This window comes from Athene cunicularia (assembly GCF_003259725.1).
Source record: "Athene cunicularia isolate RWA chromosome 21 unlocalized genomic scaffold, athCun1 chr21_part1, whole genome shotgun sequence".
Lineage (NCBI taxonomy): Eukaryota > Metazoa > Chordata > Aves > Strigiformes > Strigidae > Athene > Athene cunicularia.
In genome coordinates, this window is record NW_020799127.1 from 8,963,736 (window position 1) to 8,983,571 (window position 19,836).

Here is a 19,836-nt window from a genome sequence, read left to right on the forward strand (position 1 = left end):
CTGAGAGTTGGGGGGTTCAGCTGGAGGAGAGAAGGCTCCGGTGAGACCTTAGAGTGGCCCCCCAGGGCTGAAAGGGGCTGCAGGAAAGGGGGGGACAAAGATTTTACCAGGGCCTGTAGCAATAGGACAAGGGGTGATGGTTTTAAAGATTTAAATGTTTTTTCAGGTTTAGACTAGATATAGGAAGAAATTTTTTACAACGAGGGTGGTGAGGCACTGGAACAAGTTGCCCAGAGAAGGTGGTAGATGGCCCCTCCCTGGAAGGGTTCAAGTCCAGGTTGGACGGGCCCTTTTCTTGCACAGTTCCCAAACAGTGAGCAAATTCTCATTTGCTTCTCGTCATATCTTAGTGGCACAAGAGTCTTTCACCATAGGAATCTGCTTCTTGCTGGCTTTCTTGGAATGCCTCAGCTTCTCTTTGTTTCTCTTGTAGTATGCACTTTATAAAAAGATGACACAAGCTGCCATTCTTATCCAGAGTAAATTCCGAAGTTATTATGAGCAGAAAAAATTCCAGCAGAGCCGACGAGCCGCGATGCTGATCCAGCAGTACTATCGCAGCTACAAAGAATGTGGGAAGAGGAGGCAAAACCGTCGGGCAGCCACCATTGTACAACAGAAACTCAGGTGAGCTGTTGATGCTGGGTGCTACTGGGATATTTATGTCTTGTTTTTATGCTCGTCAGGGCTGTGCTGTAATTTACAGACAAAGGTCACTGAGAAAAGAACAGTGGTTCATAGGATAATTATTCTTGTATTTAGCATTATTTTCCCCAGTTTCGCCTACACTTCAGTGTTGGGGGTTTTTTTTTGTGTTTAGAAGCAGTCTGCTTACGAAGAAGCAGGATCAAGCTGCTCGCAAGATTATGCGGTTTTTACGACGCTGCCGCCACAGGTATGACGCTATCTTATGTTACCTGCCCTTCACTAGAGCAGCATAACAATTCTCAAGTGTGTCATCAATGTCAAGTATGATAGAATCAGCTCACCTCAGGTCTTCTAATCAAATAGTGAAGCCTAACTGCTTCCAAGAAATACTGACAAAAATTAAATCTCTAACTTAGGGCTGTTCAGCTCCCTGCTGATATGGTAAAGCAGCCTAGGTTGGGTTGGGAAGACTCAGAATAAGGAAGCTTTGAGCAAAGGCACATGACTTTAAAAGCTGGACTTCAGGAAGTCTGAAAAAAAGCTTGCTGAATCACAGGTACAGCTTGTAAGTGGTGCACGAAGCATTCATGGTATGTGAGAGTGCAAAATCTGACACATCTGGTGTACAGTGGAAATGCCTTCAGTTTGGTCACGGGGTCATTTGGTAAACTCTCATCAAACAGAGATTCTTAATGCGGGTAGGTGGAATGTGCCAACGAGCAGCAGCCAGGTTAGCTCCCGCCAGCCACTCCACACCCACCTCTGAGCTGGGAGTGCAGACACAGACACGGGGACTCGTCCTCTGCCGGCTCCCAGGGCGCTCGCATGTGGCAGCTGGTGCTGCTGTACTGGTGCTCTGCTCCACGCAGGGCTTGGTTTGATTTTTCAGTGAAAGGATCCCATATATGATCAGGTTGCAAACTGGAACTTTGCCTAGACAAAAGTGATTTCAGATGTTTCTGACTCTGCTCCCTCCATTCTCGCCACACATACATTTCATCCACTCAGAAGCTGGTTAGACCTGATGCATTGTGTAGCTTGTCTAGTTCAGTCCAGGAATGTTTGAACAAGGAGAGGCATGTGATAAACTTGATTTTAGAGACAGACTTGGTTCTTTTTGTAGGATTTCAGAGCTGCAGTTTGCAGGAGGTCAGTGTGGCTCATGTTGTGGAAGGACATCTTAACCTGCAGGTTCAGGTCAAGTAACGTGTGGACAAGAAAGAGGGCTATATAGTGTGCAGGCCAATTCCAAATGCACTTGAAACAGCCCCAGTTGTTGATGAAGCAGCGCAGTCAGCTTCTTGCTCTCAGCAGGGCATGTGGAAGAGACCAAAAGGTTTGTTTTGTTGTGTTTGTTGGGCAGCAAGTCCTGCTGGAGCAGGTGGAGGTTTGGAACTTCTGTATCCCCTCAGATCTGCCTGAGATCCGGGCAGTCCCTGGGAAAGCCACATGCCTGTTTCCATCTGTGGAGGCTCTGGGGTCAGTCTGCCAGAGGCTTTTGTAGCCCACTCATGCACAAGCCCAGAGAATGCCTCACGACTAGCTGTATCCTTGGGTTTCCCATCAATGTCCAGGATGTACCATGCTCTTCCACCCCACTCAGTTAAGTTTCTTGCTGTTGAGTAACCTAGATTCTCATGTCTGTGATTCAAGCAGATTTTCTTGCCTTCAGCTCATTGCCTTCCTCTTTCTCAGCATCTCCTGTTTCCTGTGAGAGCGAGACCCTACTCATTGGCATCACCGAAGCTTGCAGGCAAGACCCTTCCCTTTGCCTGTGGTCAATCTCTTCAGCGAGTGCGGTCGCTGCTGCTGTGCGTCTCTGGGAGACGGGTTTAGGTCTTGGGTATTTATAGACAGGAAGTAAAAATCGGGGGGGGATCCACTGTCTGGAGGCTTCCTCTGGCTTACGTCACACTGCGCAGAACTCGGATTTCTGCAGCAGTGCAGCCCTGTCTGTGTCCACAGGCACTTGGACAGCGGTTGTGCTTACTTGGGAATTCATCTGTGGTTCTTGGCGAGGACACAACAAAAGAAAAAAGTAACTGATTTCCCCTGAGGATCTTAATTGTGTTTCAAAACTGCCTTGCTTTTCCTTCTGAGATAAAAATGATCACACATTTGTGGGCATGTACTTTCTCTAAGCAATCATAAGGGTTTAAAACTGTGTTACTGTAACTAATATTAATAGTTGACACAATTTTAACCAGAGGAGCATTCTGGCATTGGCAAATGCTGAAAAGAAAAACAAGACTTACCAAAATGACAAACCCAGCATTTAGAATCTGCTCGAAAAAAACATAAATTTACCGGCCTACCAGATTTACAAAACTGTCTAGAAATGTGGCAGGTTTGGGTCTCTTTCCCTGTATTACTCCAGCTTGCCAAAAAAAGCTCCAGCAAGCAGTTGAAGAAGGATGTTTTCCAAAACACCGCATGCTCTGTGCACTTAGGCTGCATCTGTGAGCCTGGGAACGCGCTGCAGGAGCGTCTCTCAGACCTTGAGCTCTCCTGGCCGCCGGCACCGCACAGAGCAATCTTGTCCCTGTGCATGTTTGCACTCAGCAAAGAAAACACAAATCAGGTTCTTGGAGCTTGATTACCACACGGGATTTTGAAGACACAGATTCAAGTCTTTTGCTTGTGTAAACAACTGCAAGGGAAAAATATAATACTGGAAATGATACAGATCTGCTTATGAAAACAGCTTCACTTGCTTCAGCGTCTCAGCTGACTCAAACAGACCTATGTGCTTCTTTCCCCCTGCCCCGAGGGGAGGCCCGGGCGCTTTCCCCAGCCCAGCTGTGTCCTGGCGAGCCACCCGCGTCCGTTCCTTCCCGAGCTTGGCTGCACAACCCTGCTCTGAGCCGCCCTCTTGGTGCTGCATGTGCACTGGGCTGCCGGGCGGAACGCGAGGGAGCTGCTTCCTTCTCAGCTGCTCTTATTAAAGCTTTCTGAGTTTTCATTTGTGTCTTAATTACATTTATTCCTCACTGCCTGACTTTTCTTGCTTACCTCTTTCTGAGGATAGAGTAACACAACCTAGGATGTTAAGTAAGGCCAACACCACCTCTGTGTAAGCCTCCTGATTGTACCTGTTCAGTCCCCGGCGCGTCCTGCGTACCGGCTCGCCCAGGGTGCAGCTGGCACTAACAGCCCCACACCCTGTTCAGGAGTACTGCTTCTTGGAATCCTATCACAGACTGCTCTTGAAATGCTCAAAATCAGCACACTGCTGCTATAAACAAGAGACTAGGAAAGCCCCAGGCTCCGTAAAGAAATACTTCAGCCATCCAGGCTCCTGGACATCCAGGGGCAAGCCGTAATGACTAACACCTGATGTTATTTAATGCTCTGTAGCATGAAAACAGCCCTATGGGGCCACTTGTTAAACCACAGTGCCTTGTCAGTACAAGGGGTAGAAATGACAGATATTTTTGGAAAGTCTGAGGGAGTGAGAGAAAAGAGAGCATGCACAGGAACATCAAAGAAAGGGGATCTTGTAGCAAATTTGTCAGCTGATAGAGGTGGGAGAGGAGGCTGTAAAAAGCCACTTGCAGTCTGTTGCAAGGATAATGAGCTAAGTGAAAAGGCAGTAAATTCTTAAAAATTTGGAGATTCACCCTTAAAAGAAACGAAACTGTTTAACCTAGGTTTTTGTCCACAAGCAGGTTCTGTTGCTGGGCCAATAAACCACTCCTTATTAAGAGCTTATTTTGTAGCCTTTAGGCAAGATTTACTCAGGCATCCCCCTTGCAACCATCTGGTTGGTTGTTTTTATCGTATTTTAAATTGATCAGAGCCTACTTCAAGCCAATAATGACAACTCTTTCTCAGCTAGCATTCAGGACAGCTTGGATGGTTGTCTTGTCCTATTTTGCTTATTAGTTTTTTGGCACAAAGGCTCAGTAGCACAAACATGATTCCTATCAGCTTGAGGATCTAGGCTGCACAGGCATGTTGGTCTCGTGTTTTCTGGTCTCCTGAACTTGTTGCATGAAGAGATGGTGTTACAGTTGTTTTGAGAGGGTTAATGAGAGAGGCTCTGCAGTTGGAGCTCTCTGTAATGGATGTGTAGACATGGATGAAAATCAGAAAAGAAATGTAAGTTTTGGTCGAATGCATTCTTAGAGAAGATATTGAGCTCTGGTAGCTGAGTGTTGTCAGGTGTCATGGAGACAAAAGTGGTCATTCATCAGCAGCAGTCATTCTGACAGTCAGATGTATCGTTTCCTTCTGACTTTGGAAAAATATATTTATCCATCTATGTCATATTCTCAAAAACGTGATGAAAAACATGCATCTGCCATAACATGGTATCAACATGACTTGTCACAGAAGTGTTGTTTGTTGAGAATGAGACACAGAAACTTCCTGGCCTCCCGGGAGAGCTTTGCCATCCATCAGGACCTGTTGGCTGGCACTTGACTAACTCACCCTAAAACTTGCCATTACACCTACTGCAAGTTGAGCTGTCTCCTGCACGCTGTCCTGAGAGACAGAACCAGGGTTTGTGTAGTTAATGGTTTTGGAAAGACTCCCCCTGCTTGGCGATCCCCAGATAGGACACATCTAGAGCCACAAGGAAGTGCAAGAGCTCCGAAGTGGGTTTGGGTTTGCTGAGCTGAATCCATGTGCGGTCCGTACAGTCAGCTCTCGCTGGGAAGGTAACCTCCAATTTCCTGTTCTTTCTCCAATTCTTAGGAAGATTTTACTCTTCTGAGAGGTGTCTCCACCATCGCTAGGCTGTGGTTGTTATCTGCAGTGTTTTTTATGGAGGAGCGTTTGGAATGAGGCAGAAAGCAGACGATTGCTGCAGGTGAAGGCAGGACGCAGCTAGAAATGCCATGGGGGTGACAGTACGGGGGTTATTTACTTGCTTATTACTTCCTGCCCTAAAACACCTAAACATGGGACTGCTCATGCCTGGTCTGGTAAGGAGGAGGAGCCCAGTAGGCAGGAGTGGGAAGGGTTCTTTCTCTCCAGGCAAGCAGAAGTGTTGTCTCCTCCTCCCTGACGTGGAGCTCTTGGTAAGGTACGGTTATTGCCATGTGTGTGCTAATAGCTCTTTGGTATTGTTTTGCAATCTGAAGCCCACTGGTGGACCATAGGCTGTACAAAAGGGTGAGTGTAGCTGCCTGCTAGCCAGTTCCTCTCTTCCATTTTAAATATTTTTGCTTTCTGCTTGCTTGCATGGGGCTGCAGCCGAGATACGCCAGTAAGTTTCACCTCCATTAATGATACAAAACAGAATCCTGTATAAACTAACCCTACTGCAATGACTAACACTGCTGCTTTTATAACAGGTCGGAGCTCTGCAGTAGATGTTACCAATGCATGAATGTGTGAAAAAGGACATGTATATTCATCATGGGCATGCTTAGGCGGCATTGGTGGTGGGGTATTTTTCAGTATCCAAATGGCTGTTGTTAGATTTTGGAACTTCCTGGGGTCCGTGCTCACGCACGCTCAATGAGTAACGATGTCCTTTGTCGGGGGACTGCGCTCAGGGTAGATCCCAGGCGGCTGCGGTACAGAGGCAGCCTGTTCTGGATGGGTGGGTGTTTCTGCACGAGCCGGAGAGGAGCAGAAGAGCTCTTCACACTGCTTGTTACTCCCTCAGCTGGTTAAGCACCAAGCTGTTTGTGGGCATGGTGGGAAGGAAACCAAACAATCCTGCAGCGAAGACGCTGTACGTGCGCTATAGCGAGTGCCGAGCGGGCCGCTGGCTGCTGCAGCGGCGGAGCGCTCCCGCGGCGAGCAGGGCGTGCTGTGGCTTTCTGGGCACGTGCCAGAGTTGGCAGCAGGGCTGCTCAGCACCACCTTGCATTTGAGAGGTCGCAGGACAGCAGCGTTACCCTTTGTCAATCTGCAGCCAGACAGAATACCAACAAGGGAGGAGAGGCAGAGGCAGGGCTGACCTGGACTCCTGCTTCCATGTAACATTCAGAAAAGAAAACTGAATCGTTGAGCATGGAGTTTTTTTCTGACTTTGATTTGCAGAGATTATTTTTGTGATTTAGGAGTGAGTGTGTGAGTTGGGCTTAAGCCTGCTGGAGGCATTGCTATTTGTTTAACTATTGATACTGAAAAAAAAAAGCAATAGCTAATGACATTTCTTTCCAAACTACAACTTCTGTGCTACTGCTTTTTGTTGCATATTCTGAGCTTTTTACAAGTAACAATTTGAGTTCTTAACTAATGACAAGAAAGAACTGGATGAAATGGGGACAAAGGCCCAGATGTGCTTTAATTGTTTAAGTGCGACTTGGATGGATCTTGTCCTAGTGAAGAGAAACATTACCCCTGATTGCAGAGGTGCTGTGAAGTTGTTAGCTGGAAAGCTGTACCTCTGGGTCTTGGCATGTATGCTAATGTGCTTTACAACTATTGCAGGTTAACTTGGGAAGTGTGTAACAGGAGCTTGTGTTCTCATAATGGTGGACTGACTGGATGACTTGTTTATATAAACCTGATGCTTTGTGTATAAGTAGGGCTGGTAATTTTTGGTCTACAGTTGGGTGTCTTGTTTCAGCCTCTTGAAGAAAAACATAGTTTGGTTTTGAAAAACAAAATTCACTGTAGGTTCAAAAAAAAAAGTCATTCTGCTTGGATAGATTGACCTCCCTCTGTTGTAAGGATGTGTCTATTTTTATACAAAAAAAACACGAGCAGGTTTAACCATCCTTAACCTTGGGGTCAGTTACTGCGTCTGTGGGGCAGTAGCGAGTGCTGCAGACAAAGGACATGTCACCTCAAGACAAAGGAGCAGCACTCCCTCCCTCCCGGCAGCGTCCTCGCCCTCCTCTGCCCGCGCTGGGCCCGAGCCAGGAGCTGCAGGTCCCCAGCCCCGGGTGTGTGAGCGCGGAGCCGGCCCAGCAGCCGCCCGGCACCTCGGGGCGGTGGGACAGGAGGGGAGCAAGGCCTGTGCCAGCCGGAGCGGAGGATGCTCCCGCTCTGTCTTCTCTGTCGGCAGAAGCTGGATGCCGCGGTCCTGGCGGGGTGTGGAGCCTTTCAGAAGCACTGATCACTGGTGCTAGATAGGAGCTGCAGGAGCAGAAGAGACAGACAAATGTTTTTCTCCCTGCACTGTCTCAGGCTTGTCCAGCAGCTTCCTGGTGAGACCCATTCTCTAACGCTGCTTGGAGATAATGGGTGTCTCCCAGCCTTCCCTGGCTTTGTCTGGCCAGCCGTGGGCCCTGTCACACAGTAAGAAAAGGGACTGTGTGCGTGTCTGCCGGCACTGGTGCGCCCAGAATACACCCCTGTCTCCAGCCCCTCCTGGTACTGCCGTTTTGGTGCTCTCTTCTCAGCCTTCCTTCCCTCTGGGGAACTCCTGCTGTGCTGCTGTGGCTGGGTCACCCGCAGATCCCCCGGCCGGGGCACCCGCAGCCCTGGGAGCGGCGCAGGCCAGGAGCTGCGCTCCCCGCTGGCAGCACTGGGGTAACCTCTGCGCGCCAGGCTGGAGGGGATGTGTCCTTAAACCTTTGTTCTGTGAATAGGAGAAATAATATAAACTGAAATGTGCACACCAGAGCGGGCCGGTTGGCGTGAACGTAGAAGAGTAAAGCGATGGTGCTGTTGTGCCTTTCCAGTCAGGGCTGGGGCTCCTGCTAAGAGAGCAGATGCACGCTACAGCCTCAAGATGCACCAAAACTGGCCTGAGTTGTGCCGTCGGTGCTCAGGTGAGGGGACTGTAGAGAGGAGCAAGCGCAGGGTCCAGGCCCGTGGCCTGTGCTCGGCTCCCTCCCGGGGCCCAGCGGGGCTGAGGCACTCTCTGGATCCCGCGCGGTGACGCTGCCGCGGGCGCAGCTGACGGCCGCTTGTCGGCGTCAGGGGAAGGATGGTTGTTGCACTTCAAGGCTTTGTGTGTGTAACAGCCTATGAGAAATTAGCAGGAAGCAGATTCTGGAAGTTTAGTAGGTTTGCAGGTTTTGCCTCAAATGGCAGGTGATGTGGGATTGGTGGGGAAATGGGGGAGTTCTCTGATTACCTGGAAAAAGTAAGCTATGAACTGTCACAAAAGAAAAAAGCTGCTGTTCTGCCAAGATAAGTCTGTTCAGCAAATTATTTTTGCTGCTTTGCTGATAGCAACCTGTGTGCGTACGCTGCTGGCGTGCATGCACATAAGAAAAGTATCTGTGGGCCTTCTGATGAGCGCAGACGTGCCCGTGTCTGCTGACGGAGCACTTGCACGTACGTGTGTCTGCGGTCACCGATCCGTGTGCTCCGGACACGGACACCCTGCTGACCTAGGCTGCGTGTGCGCATAAACGATCGCAACAATTGCTTCCATGTTTCCGTTTGAAAACCTCTTTCCAAATTGATTTCATTATTTTTTCCAGATTTACTCGGGTTACATTACACCAGGATCAGTAAAGAGGGAGAGGTGGGAGATTTTATTGGCCAAATTGTGAGACAGAATTTCCTATCTTTCTGTGGCAGAAATTAAAAGACTTTCTAGAAAAAAAACAAAGAGTTACTATTGCCTTGAAGTAATAGTTTTCATCTGAGGGGAAGCCACTCCAGTGGAGAGCCCCGCTAATGGCAGTGCCAGCTACACGGGCGTCCCACCACCCGCTGCAGCCCCTTGCAGGAGAGCTCTGCTCCAGTCCGGGTGCAGGCACGAGCAGACCGTGACCCGTGGCCGCGCTCCTGGCGCCGGTGGTGGATTGCGGGGAGCGAGGCTCTTCCTGTCCTTAGGCCAGCAGATTGCTTGCTGCTGGCAGCAGAACTTCTGTCCTCTCTGGGGCGGAGCAAGTGCACTTGTACCTGTATCACGAGTGGTAACGAATGTATTCATTCATGGCATCTTTCATTTAAAAATAGTTGCCCTCACCCACACCCCGTTTCTTAGCTCTGATCAACCGCTGCTCTCCGGTTTGGGGAGTGCGTGTAACGCCCGAGGTCACTTTCTCTGGTAAGTACAACTTTATTTCATACCTGAATAAACAACATCTACTATGTTTTGTTGTTCTCTGCATACGCTTCCCTCTCTTGGCATTTCAGCAACAAAGCCTCTCCTGCTCCCGTGTACCTGGGACTTGTATTTTTTGTGTTTTTAATGTATGCTCTGCAGCAGCCGTTGCATTTAAGGACACGGTTTCTTACATCTCTTAGTAAGATTGAGAATGGGGGAAAAGTTTAAGGGATTGAAAAGTCCCGTTTGTTCAAGTTCAGGACAATGTGAGAAAATGTCATATTTAGATATGCGTCACTGTACCTGCAACAAAGGTTTTCAAAGTAATTTCTTTTTTCATTTACCTCTTGCAGGGGCTGAATGTATCTGGAGCTCAAATGTGTGTGTTAAATCGCAGATCGCGTGCTCTGGGGTGTTGTTCTTATTGGGCCTTTCTGTCTTTTTTGTTTTGCTGCCCAAATGAGATATCTGGAAAAAGGCAAGAGCTCCCTTTTCTTAAATATCCCACAGGCCATTTCAGCTCTCAGAGCAACAGGTAACTCGCCAGCCAGCCTTCTCTGGCTCCTGCACCCTCTCCTTTATACTGATCTTCAGCATTCAGACTCATTAAACATTTCCCTGGCTGGGCATTATGGAGTAAATCTGATGAAGCAGCTTTGTGTTACGCTTTACCCATGAAGCCATCGTTTGCTGTAACTTTTTCTGAGTAGGCCTAATCCATTTGCTGACACGCCCATAGAGGAGTGGGGAGGGCGCGTGGGGAGAGGAGCTGCTGCTCGCTTCTGGGGCTGTCGCTTTCTACATCGCTTCAGCACGTGTTGATGCAACCTCCTGTGCGGCGGCCAAGTAAGTAACGCGGTCCGAAGGGCAGAAGCTTTGTCTGGCTGGAGCAATCTGAGAGCCGGGACGTAGCTCCCAAGTGTCAGGGTTCAAAGCTCATAGTTGAAATTATCTTCTTTTCCCTTTCTGTGCGTCAGCACCATGGCTGATTCAGACACCTCATCAGTCACCTCTACTGCACGCGCTTTTCCATTCATGTGCTCCTCAGCAGCCGCTGAGGGAATGACTTTGTCCCTTAGAGGCCCTTACCATCTGGAGGAAGTGTTATCTGAGGAGGTTTTGGTCAAAGGCTTCAGCAGTGCAGAACCAAATCTACGGTCCTTGCGGTTCCGTGCACGGTGTCGTAGCTGCTGGAGTGGGAGGGTACTTCTTGTTGGAGTCTGGCAGCAGCCAGAGCCTGTTCCCCTCCCCGGTGCGTTCTGCCTTGCAGCGTGTGTCGCTGGAACCCTCCTCCCCTCCAGTGCCCGTGCGGCTGGCGGCCCTTCCAGAGTGACCCAAGCCAGCGTGCCTGTGCCTGCCGGCCTCTGGAGAGGGCTGCGTGCCATCCATCAGCTCTGCTGGTATTACTTGCTCTCAGTGTGCTCATTTCTTCTGGTATTTAAAAGTTGCACTGTAAGTCACCAAACTGGATTGAAACATCTTCCATAAGAACATCCTTTCTACTGTACCATTTGATAAATTCCAGTAGTGTTCCTTTTCCTCTTCTTAGAGCAGTTCATTAATGCTTGTGACTGAATGCTACACCTGGCCCTCTTCTGCCTGAATTGAGGAGTGGAAGAGACGAACCGCAGAAGATCGCTGCCTGGCATGAAGGCAATGCTGTGTTGTTGACTTAAAAGCTCTCCTAGTAGCACGTAGTGAACTTCTGTCTTCAAGGGTCCTAATTTGTCCAAAATTCTTCCCTGGTGAAACTTTATTTTAAACTGTATTTGAAAATTTAGAGGGTCTATTACATTGAGCACTAATGGAAAGGAAATGCTTGCTTCACACTCATGTTGGCACTGTATATTGTTGTAACCAAATCAAAGTACCACTGAGTGAGGAACTTACTCGAAGTGTGAAGTGAGGACTAAAAGGACTCCTAGGATACAGGAAATGCTGCAGTGCAGACTACCCAATAAAGAATTAGTTGGTTGAAAGCGATTAGGTTTAGGTTCTCTTGATAAAGCCATTCAGGGGCTTGTTTAAGAACAGTTACTCTAAATGATAAGTGGGTTACCTTGGTCTGGTACCTGGCTTGATGGGTGCGCGGGGGAAGCAGCCAGCGGTCCCGGCGCTGCAGCGCTTCCCCGTGGGGTCTGCCTGTGGATTCGCTGGTTACCGGCAGCAGGGAGAGGCGCTTGGCTCCCCCGGGCTGCACCACAGATCCCCCAGCTCCCCCGGGCTGCCAGCGCAGGGCAAGGGGAGAACTTCTCTGGCCTCCCCGCGCCAGCTCTTGGGGCGAGGAGCAGCGTCGTGCCGACCCGCACCCCCTCTCCATGTAACGTGCACAGTTATGTATGCCGAACACAGAGGTTAGTTTAAAAAAATGTCGTAGCTTAATAAATTCAGATGGCCGTCATCTTGAAGTTTTAAGTTTATAAATGCTGTGGAACACAGGGTTTGTTTTAAAATATTAGATACTGAGCATCACCTTCCAGTAATGTACCCGTGACAAATTTCAAAGTCTGTATCTTTGCCATAGGGAAATTCCGTGCTAGTAGCTGCTTGTGTTTTTAAGCAGTAATTATCATTGCACTTGCAACATCTTTATAAGCCTGAAAATCTGTAAACTGATGTAAAGCAGACTCGACCAAGGGCAGTGTTGCATATTTCTGAATAGGATCTGTAGTAGTGCAAATGTTGAGTGCTTTAGTAATTAACTTCCGTGGGCATGTGTGTTCAGTTAAACAGATTGAAGAGGTCTGCACCAGTACAGATGTTGCATGCTGTAGGTTGAAGTTTGCAGCAAAGCATGTCGTGCATTCTCCCAGCAAAGTGCTTTGTTAGTGTAGCCCGTGCATGTTGAGTGCTGAACAAAGGTATAGCATGTCTCAGTTAAAGAGCCACCAGCTTATCTAATGTGCATGTTCTCAGTAAGACATCTGTAATAACAGGTTAATTTTACATTACAGTACTGAAGTGCAACAGAAAACACTTGGAAGTTGCACTGCAAATCATGCATTAATTGATGGTATCTCAAACATAGTTAATTTAAGCCTTAAAATTACCTAGTGCACAGAGGCACCCCACGTTCTTCCAGCACAGCAGGGATCGTGGCTCACCTTCCGCTTCTGAGTGTTGCGGTAATAGCAATATTAGTTATTTCAAGGGACAGGCTACCCCTGGGCCAGACTCGGATTGCGGAGTTGTGCCGTAGCCCCTTGGATGTCGGGCTTCAGGCTCTGGAAGCGGCACGTGCATTTGGACTAGCAGAGCCCTCTGTCTTTCCATGCGTGGTATTCTCACAGTTGGTGGAATTAAGGTAACTAGCAAAGGCCTGACCTGCGTATTGGTTAGTGTGATTTATTCATCGACTCCTCTTTCCCCCAGTTTCACAAATAAAGGGAACAGACACCTTTGAGTGCTAGAGCTTTGAGTCAGCTAAAACCAAGAGTTAAAAGCAGCCAGCTCCCTTTGACTGTGATTCTGAGTAATAGTATGTGCAGAAAAGTGAATAAATGAAACGGTGAAATGGAGGTGTATTTATAGAGGTCAGTTTTTAGCCTCATCGTATCCTTGTGTCAGCGGGCTGGTGCGGGAGCCAAGAGGGGATGTGTGAGTGGCAGTCTGTGTACAGCAGCTGCAGACTGGCCTTGCTGCTGCTTGGCTCTCCCGACACCTTTTACTATCTGTTTACTCGGGCTTTGTTAAGGTCTCACTCGTAGTTGGATTGGCACACACAGTTCGTGGTACCACAGTTCTTGGTACTGTACCTCCGTCACTTGTCCTTTCAAGTTTTTGCCACGTCGGTTGGGCATGTCTGTGTTTTGCTAAATCCCCTCGATGTGGGCTCTGTTCTGCTCCTTTTGGGGACCCTCCCCAGCAGTAGCAGAGGGGGGGAGGCACATGGAGGCAGGTGGCAAAGGGGACGTGCTGCAGAGGAGCTCCCTGCTGAAGGAGGCAGAGCCACGTGCCCCAGGCTCCGCGGGGCCCCTGCCTTCAGGTTTCGGGGGCAGCACCCGAAGCCCCCAGGGGTGGTTCTGTCCCCTTTGCAGGGAGCATTCCCCGGCAGCAGCCAGCGCGTCAGCCTGCACAGAGGGTTGCTGCTGCTCCAGCATGGATGCAGAATTCTGCTTCACTTGATGGGATTGAAATGAGTCCCTTCATCCTTTTAATTTAATTTTCATTTCAGCTTTCAGGGATGATTTAGTTCTTGTGCTGACAAGTGCTAGAGGAGGTAACGTTCTGCATGCGTTTGAGGGAGTTGAGAAGCATTGGGCCGCAGCTAGGGAGAAGGACTCTTGGTGTTGTGGGTTCATCTCCCTTGGCACGCAGTGTCCTTCACTGTTGCCTGGGATAGGGTGGATCTGCCACGCACCACGTGCTAGAAAACGGCCGCTGGCACTGCAGTACGCACGGAGTCGATTACCTTCCTTCACCCCCGTACCAGTTCTTCCACTCACGTGTAAGCGCTTTCGTAGGTGAGAGTCCATACAACATCCAGCTGCCCGTGCAAGCACGACTGACTGAACGTTCCCCTGCTGTGCTGGGCGCGACACCGAGGTGTCCCCACCCGGGCCGTGTTGGGGGCCGGGGGCCGACACTGGAAAGCCCCTTTGCCGTAAGAGCCAGGGCAGCGGGCGGCTGCCGAGGCAGCTGATGGCCAGCAGCCAAAACCCCCACGCCAGTAAATAGGCCAGTTCCCGAGCAGAGTCTGGCTGTAGGCACAAACACCAGGAAGAGGCCATAGCTGGAGAGAAGCATCTCTCCCCACATGCGTCCTGTCTCGGATTTCGAGTGGCCCGTTCTTGCGCTTCCAACTGTTTGTGGTGTCAGGAACACACTGCCCTCCCGTCGTGTCGCTGGGAGCTGGCTCTTCTGCACGGGAGGTCAGAATGAGGAGTCGTTTTGATTTTTCTGTCTTGAAAGAGTCACAATAGAAGTGTTATATAGCTCCTCTTTGTTTTTTCAGAGTGAAAGAATTGAAAAAGGCCAAGGAACTTGAAGATACGCAGCAGCATCCCGTAGCAATGTGACATTGCTTTTCAGACTGTTTTCATTTTCTGTTTTTAGCAGAGACATACAACAACAACAACAAAAATACCCACTGCAGTTCTGGAAATACCAGCTGCAGGATTTTAACAGTAATGTTTTGGTCATTGCATTTGCACTTTCATGGACAACTTTTAATTTGTTCAGCAAGACATCTTGGAACTCAATCTTCTGTTGGATCATGGGGAAAACAAAAGACACCAGGAAGAAATTGTGAGTTGCTTCATTCTCCAAGAAGGAAGAAGCGATTAATTATCCTTTTCATATAGGGCTGTATTAAACAACATGTGGAACTGTACAAATATTATACCAAAAATATTGTTAAGAAAAGGTGGGAATGCACAAGCAACACAAGAATGCTGTTCCTGCACCTGTCAGTCATCTCCAAGAAACTGAAGCTTTGAGAGTCTCAGTGGAGGGGCTTAGATCAGTACATCTTTATTGGGTCCATGCATCCTCATTTCCTTCGCACTTCTGTCCTTTGTGTTTTATTTAAATCTCTACAGCACACTTAATGCAACTTTTTAAATCTGCAGGTTTTTAATACATCCCGTGGGAACTTACAGAAGGGGTTGGTGTGTGAGATAAACGGGTAATGCATGAGGAACGGAGAGAGCAGCTTAAGCAAGTTTTAAAAAGTTTTTTTGGTATTTTTACTAGAACCTGCAAACATATCAATTGTCATGTACTTTCTCTCATATTCAGCACTTTATTTTCTAGCCTTACTTTCATGTACTATTATTTTAATTAAGTTCTTAAAATAATTTGTCAAACATGTAGCTTTTTATCTTAAGTACTTGTCAAACCTTTTGTCATTTTGCAGAGTCACATACATATGTTGCCTGGACATTTTATACCACCTAAAGATCAGAGTGGTGCTGCATTCTGGCCAGTAAATTCCTTATTTTGGCTACTTCATCAAAATCTGGGCAGTTTCTGTATATATAGAAGGTAGAAATGGAAAATGAGAAAAAATATTTGAAAGGGAATATATTGATTAATTACTAAATATTTTATTCACAAAGGGTCAAAAACTTGGCAAGATAAAATTATTATTTGTATAGTTTTGTCTGAATGAACGAGAAGAGTGTGGATGTATTGTTTGTACATATTGTATATATTAAAACAAAGAGATATGTGCATGAACTCAAGAAAAAGAAATGAACAAAGCAAAGCATTAGTGGCTATGGTCTGTAAAATGAAACAAAAACTTTATTTCACTATAAGAAACTTTATTTTAAATGTTCTTTAGAAGAACATTTTTGCTAAAGCATGACTAAATGGCAAAAAAGAGCTACTGTATTTAGACTTAGGAAAAAAAGGCAGAGCAACATTACTTAAAAAAAAAAAAAAAAAAAAAAAGAAAAAAAAGGATATGTTTACATTTGATTTTGGCTACCAGGAGTTTGGTTTGGTTGGATTTAATTTATTTATTCCCTCCTTTTTTTTTCCCCCGTCTTTTTTTTTCTTTTTGCCAATGGTGCCAAGTAATGTGAATGCTAATATTGCTTAAGAAAATTAAGTTACTTTTGCAGAGCAGATAATCATAAGAGTACAAAAACCGTATCTAGCTTAACACCATACACTCACTCCAATAAAGAACACTTAGAATGAACATAAAATGAAAAAAAAAAAAAAAGAAAAAAAAGGATATGTTTACATTTGATTTTGGCTACCAGGAGTTTGGTTTGGTTGGATTTAATTTATTTATTCCCTCCTTTTTTTTTCCCCCGTCTTTTTTTTTCTTTTTGCCAATGGTGCCAAGTAATGTGAATGCTAATATTGCTTAAGAAAATTAAGTTACTTTTGCAGAGCAGATAATCATAAGAGTACAAAAACCGTATCTAGCTTAACACCATACACTCACTCCAATAAAGAACACTTAGAATGAACATAAAATGAAAAAAAAAAAAAAAGAAATAGTAAGAACGTAGAAAATATGTTTCACATTTTCATATCTCCTGCTGGAAGTCAGAAAATGTAATAAAAATTGCACAAAAAATTTAAAAAAATTAAGTAAAACTTAAAAAAAGATGCAAACTGATCTTGTAGGGGTGTCATGGTATATTGCTATTTCCACATAGTGAGGAGCCAAAGAAATTAGACTTTTTTAAATTGAACTACTAATTTAAAACTGTCACAAATTCTCGACAATGGGAACCAGGTTCTGATCTTGATTACACTGGAATGTAAGGGAAGAAACTCCTGAAGTCTGTCGTTACTGTGGGTCATGTACATGTGTCTGAGATCAGAAACTGCTCCCGTGTGTTTGTTTTGCTCTTGGCAGTTTAAAATTTCTGAATGGACTGGTGTAAATTTGAGATTGTTAGTTTTGGAATAGTTGTTCTTGCTTGATCCCGGCCACCAACTGCAATGTTTAAATGCGAGGCTTGTTGTGAAGCCTAAAAATATTCACACATAAGAAGCTTTTAAACTGGTGTCTTTAAAAGAAGAGTAAAAACAAAGATTGTGGCAAAAAAAAACTGGGGTCAGTGCTCTTGGTGCCTTTTCTATAATTGTACCTGTTTTTAATTACTTCTTTTCACTGCCAGCATTGAATTACAGTAGATGTGCTATAGCTCATTATCAGAATTCTCTTGTACATTTCTGAACTGCTGCTTTATGACCTGATTCAATTTTAAAAAAAGGGAAAAAAACAAAAACGAATGGCCTGGCGCTCACACTGTGCCTGTGGGCAGCCTCGCAGCCTCAATTTACTGTATGGAATTGGGACCTTAACCGCTAAATTTTCCTCTCATGCAAAAACAGAACAGTAGATGCTGAAGAATCTCCTTTGGAACGAATTGGAAATGCTCTGTATGAATACTGGAAGAACTCCGACATTTTGAAACCGAAATGTTGCTCCCATTAACCAATATGTGACAATATAAAATTGACCTTTTCCTAGCAAGAGTAGTGACCTCAGTGGAAATGTTTTAACTCCCTGTCTTTACAGAAAATGATTCAGTAATATACAGAGCTATTTCAAATTACTCTTCCAGATCCATGGGCCTGGTGGTGTATCTACTAATCTAGATCCTGCTTCAGCCAAACGTGTAAGCGGGTACTTGCTGTTAAACGTGCAGGCGGTTCCGCAGGCGCGGCAGAACTCCTCGCACGCTTGAAGCCAAGTGCAGCTTCCGAGTGCTTTGTTGTGTCGGGCCATAACCCTTCAGTGTATCACTGGGGAGTTGGAGACTTCCCCCGCAGTGAAGTGATTCCGCTCACCCTTTCCTTGGTTGTGGAACTTACATTTTCATGGAAGATAAGTAAGTGCAGCTTTCCGGGAAAATTCTCATTCCCAAGTGCCAGGAGCCAGATCTTCTGTCTTCTGATAATGGAATTGCTCCTTTGTGAAACACATTCGACAGCAGTAATACTGTGTGAAAGAAATACAGAATATAACATGAACCCCCTCTCTGGTTGCACGCTTATGGCAGTTCCACACAATAGCTGGTGCCCAATGGGGGGTCCCCAAGACTTGCATGTAAAACTAGTATAGATGTCTTCTCTTTTGTAAGTTTTATTTTTGTAACCGTGCATGTAAAGCATCACTGAATCAATGGATCTGTTGAAGAACTCAGCTGCTGGAACCATGCAAAATGTTTTGAATTGCCCTTAAAATATGGAAAATGTTTTCTGAATGCTTTATATTCTTTCTGCTGTAAATTAAAAACAAAGAAAATTTCCCCATACAAAGCGTGTGCCTCTGTTTAAACAAGTCTCTTCTGTCTAGCTTCAGAGCGCAACGTGCTCATTCAGTCGTAAGCAAGCACGAAAAAAATTGTTTCTTCTCCTACACAACCTGCTTGTAAGTGGCCCCTCAGGGGTTGTAACCCCGGAGCCCAGGCCCGCGGCCGGGGCAGGGAACTCTGCGGAGCAGCTCCGGGACCGGGGCCCTGCCAGCGGCGAGGCAAAACCTTCCCACGCCAGCCGCCCTCTGCTGCTTCCCCCAGGCCTCCACCCCAAGCAGAAGCTTCTTTTGAGTGGTGTCTGCGCTCTTCCAGCAGAAAGGAACACTGGTTTAAAGCCGCAGACGCTGGGCACAATCTGCCCCTAATATAAGAGCCGGCAAATTACAGGCTTTGCCAAGATGATTGCAACTATGCAAAAGCTTTAAAAATCCATTTGTCCTTGAAATACAAGTTCTGCCCAGCTGCAGCTAGCAGCTTGGTTTGGTGGAAATTAGTTTTCAAGGCAATACGCTGTAGTTTTTCAAATTTGGAAATGTCATGTGAAATTATGTAAGGTAACTTAATACTACATATTTGTAAATATTTCACCAGCCCTTAGATGGCACCAGTTCTGATCAGGTTTTTTAACACAACTTAAGGCAGTTCTATATAATAGTATAAACATGGCAGATAGGTATTCATCTATGGACATCTGGCTTTTCTGTGATCAAATTATTTTCAGATCTTCAGTGGACAGTCACTTTCAGGGCAGGGACACACACCTGGTAGTAGAATGCTATATCCTGCACAAAGCAGGTGAATCGTGGTAGAATTCAGGATGCCTGCTGATGCAGAAACGTGAGAGGTCACAATAATGCTAATAAATGAGACTGAACTGTTGCACTGAACAGATACAAGTTGCAAGTTACACGAATCAGCCCTTCTGTACCCGGCTCCAAGGATGGCAGAGAAAAACAGCTTTAACAAATCATTGTTAAAGTCTGTGAAAGACTCCGTTCGTGCCATTGTAAATCCTTCCAAAACATGAGATTTCATGAAGTTTCTTCTGGAGTACAGAAAAACAGTGACTTTTCTCTTTCAGAAGAAATTGGCATTTAACTCCGCTGTTTATTTGCTCACAACTACCTCCCTGATTCTCCCTTCGTGTCTGTTAATTCCTGGGTTCTACTTCAGCATCATGGTGGGTTGACCCTGGCCAGAAAGCGAGCACCCCCCAGCTGCCTGCTCGTTCCCACAACCCCCCCCCGTTCTCCCCAGCGTCACGGGGAAGAGAACTGGAAGAGCAAATGTGAAAAACAATGCCTGAGGTTGAGATAAAGTGAAGGAAAAAAGAACAAAAATAAGGACAAGCGATGCAGTCGCTGCCTCCCACCATCGTGCCACGCAGCTTTATCTCCGAGGACGCCGTTCTCTGCCCGTTCCAGCCCTGTCGGTCCCGGCGTGTCCCCTGCCCGCCCCTCCCCGGCGGCAGAAGGACGCGACCGCAGCGGCTGCGGCGGAAAGGTCTGGTCCGGCGCGGGCAGAGCCCAGGCGGCATTAAAC

General features: G+C 46.7%; 2 protein-coding genes across 7 annotated transcripts in view; both read left to right on the forward strand.

Moving 5' to 3' along the window:
* CAMTA1 (calmodulin binding transcription activator 1) overlaps positions 1–18,292 on the forward strand; it is a 283,392-nt gene extending 265,100 nt beyond the window's left edge. For 2 of the 6 annotated variants that reach the window (XM_026862589.1, XM_026862592.1), the window contains 4 exons: positions 434–627; positions 821–895; positions 5,739–5,769; positions 14,520–18,292. In XM_026862589.1, the coding sequence (XP_026718390.1) occupies positions 434–627; positions 821–895; positions 5,739–5,769; positions 14,520–14,552 (333 nt within the window). In that variant the 3' untranslated portion in view covers positions 14,553–18,292. Of the gene's footprint in view, positions 1–433; positions 628–820; positions 896–1,771; positions 2,226–5,738; positions 5,770–9,918; positions 10,101–14,519 lie in introns of those variants that run through there. The other 4 variants (XM_026862588.1, XM_026862591.1, XM_026862593.1 and 1 more) reach the window with 3 other exon arrangements.
* A 1,431-nt stretch (positions 18,293–19,723) lies between these two features.
* VAMP3 (vesicle associated membrane protein 3) overlaps positions 19,724–19,836 on the forward strand; it is a 3,819-nt gene continuing 3,706 nt past the window's right edge. Inside the window, exon 1 of the mRNA XM_026862753.1 lies at positions 19,724–19,761. The gene's annotated coding sequence lies outside the window, so the exon portion shown is untranslated. The remainder of the gene's footprint in view (positions 19,762–19,836) is intronic.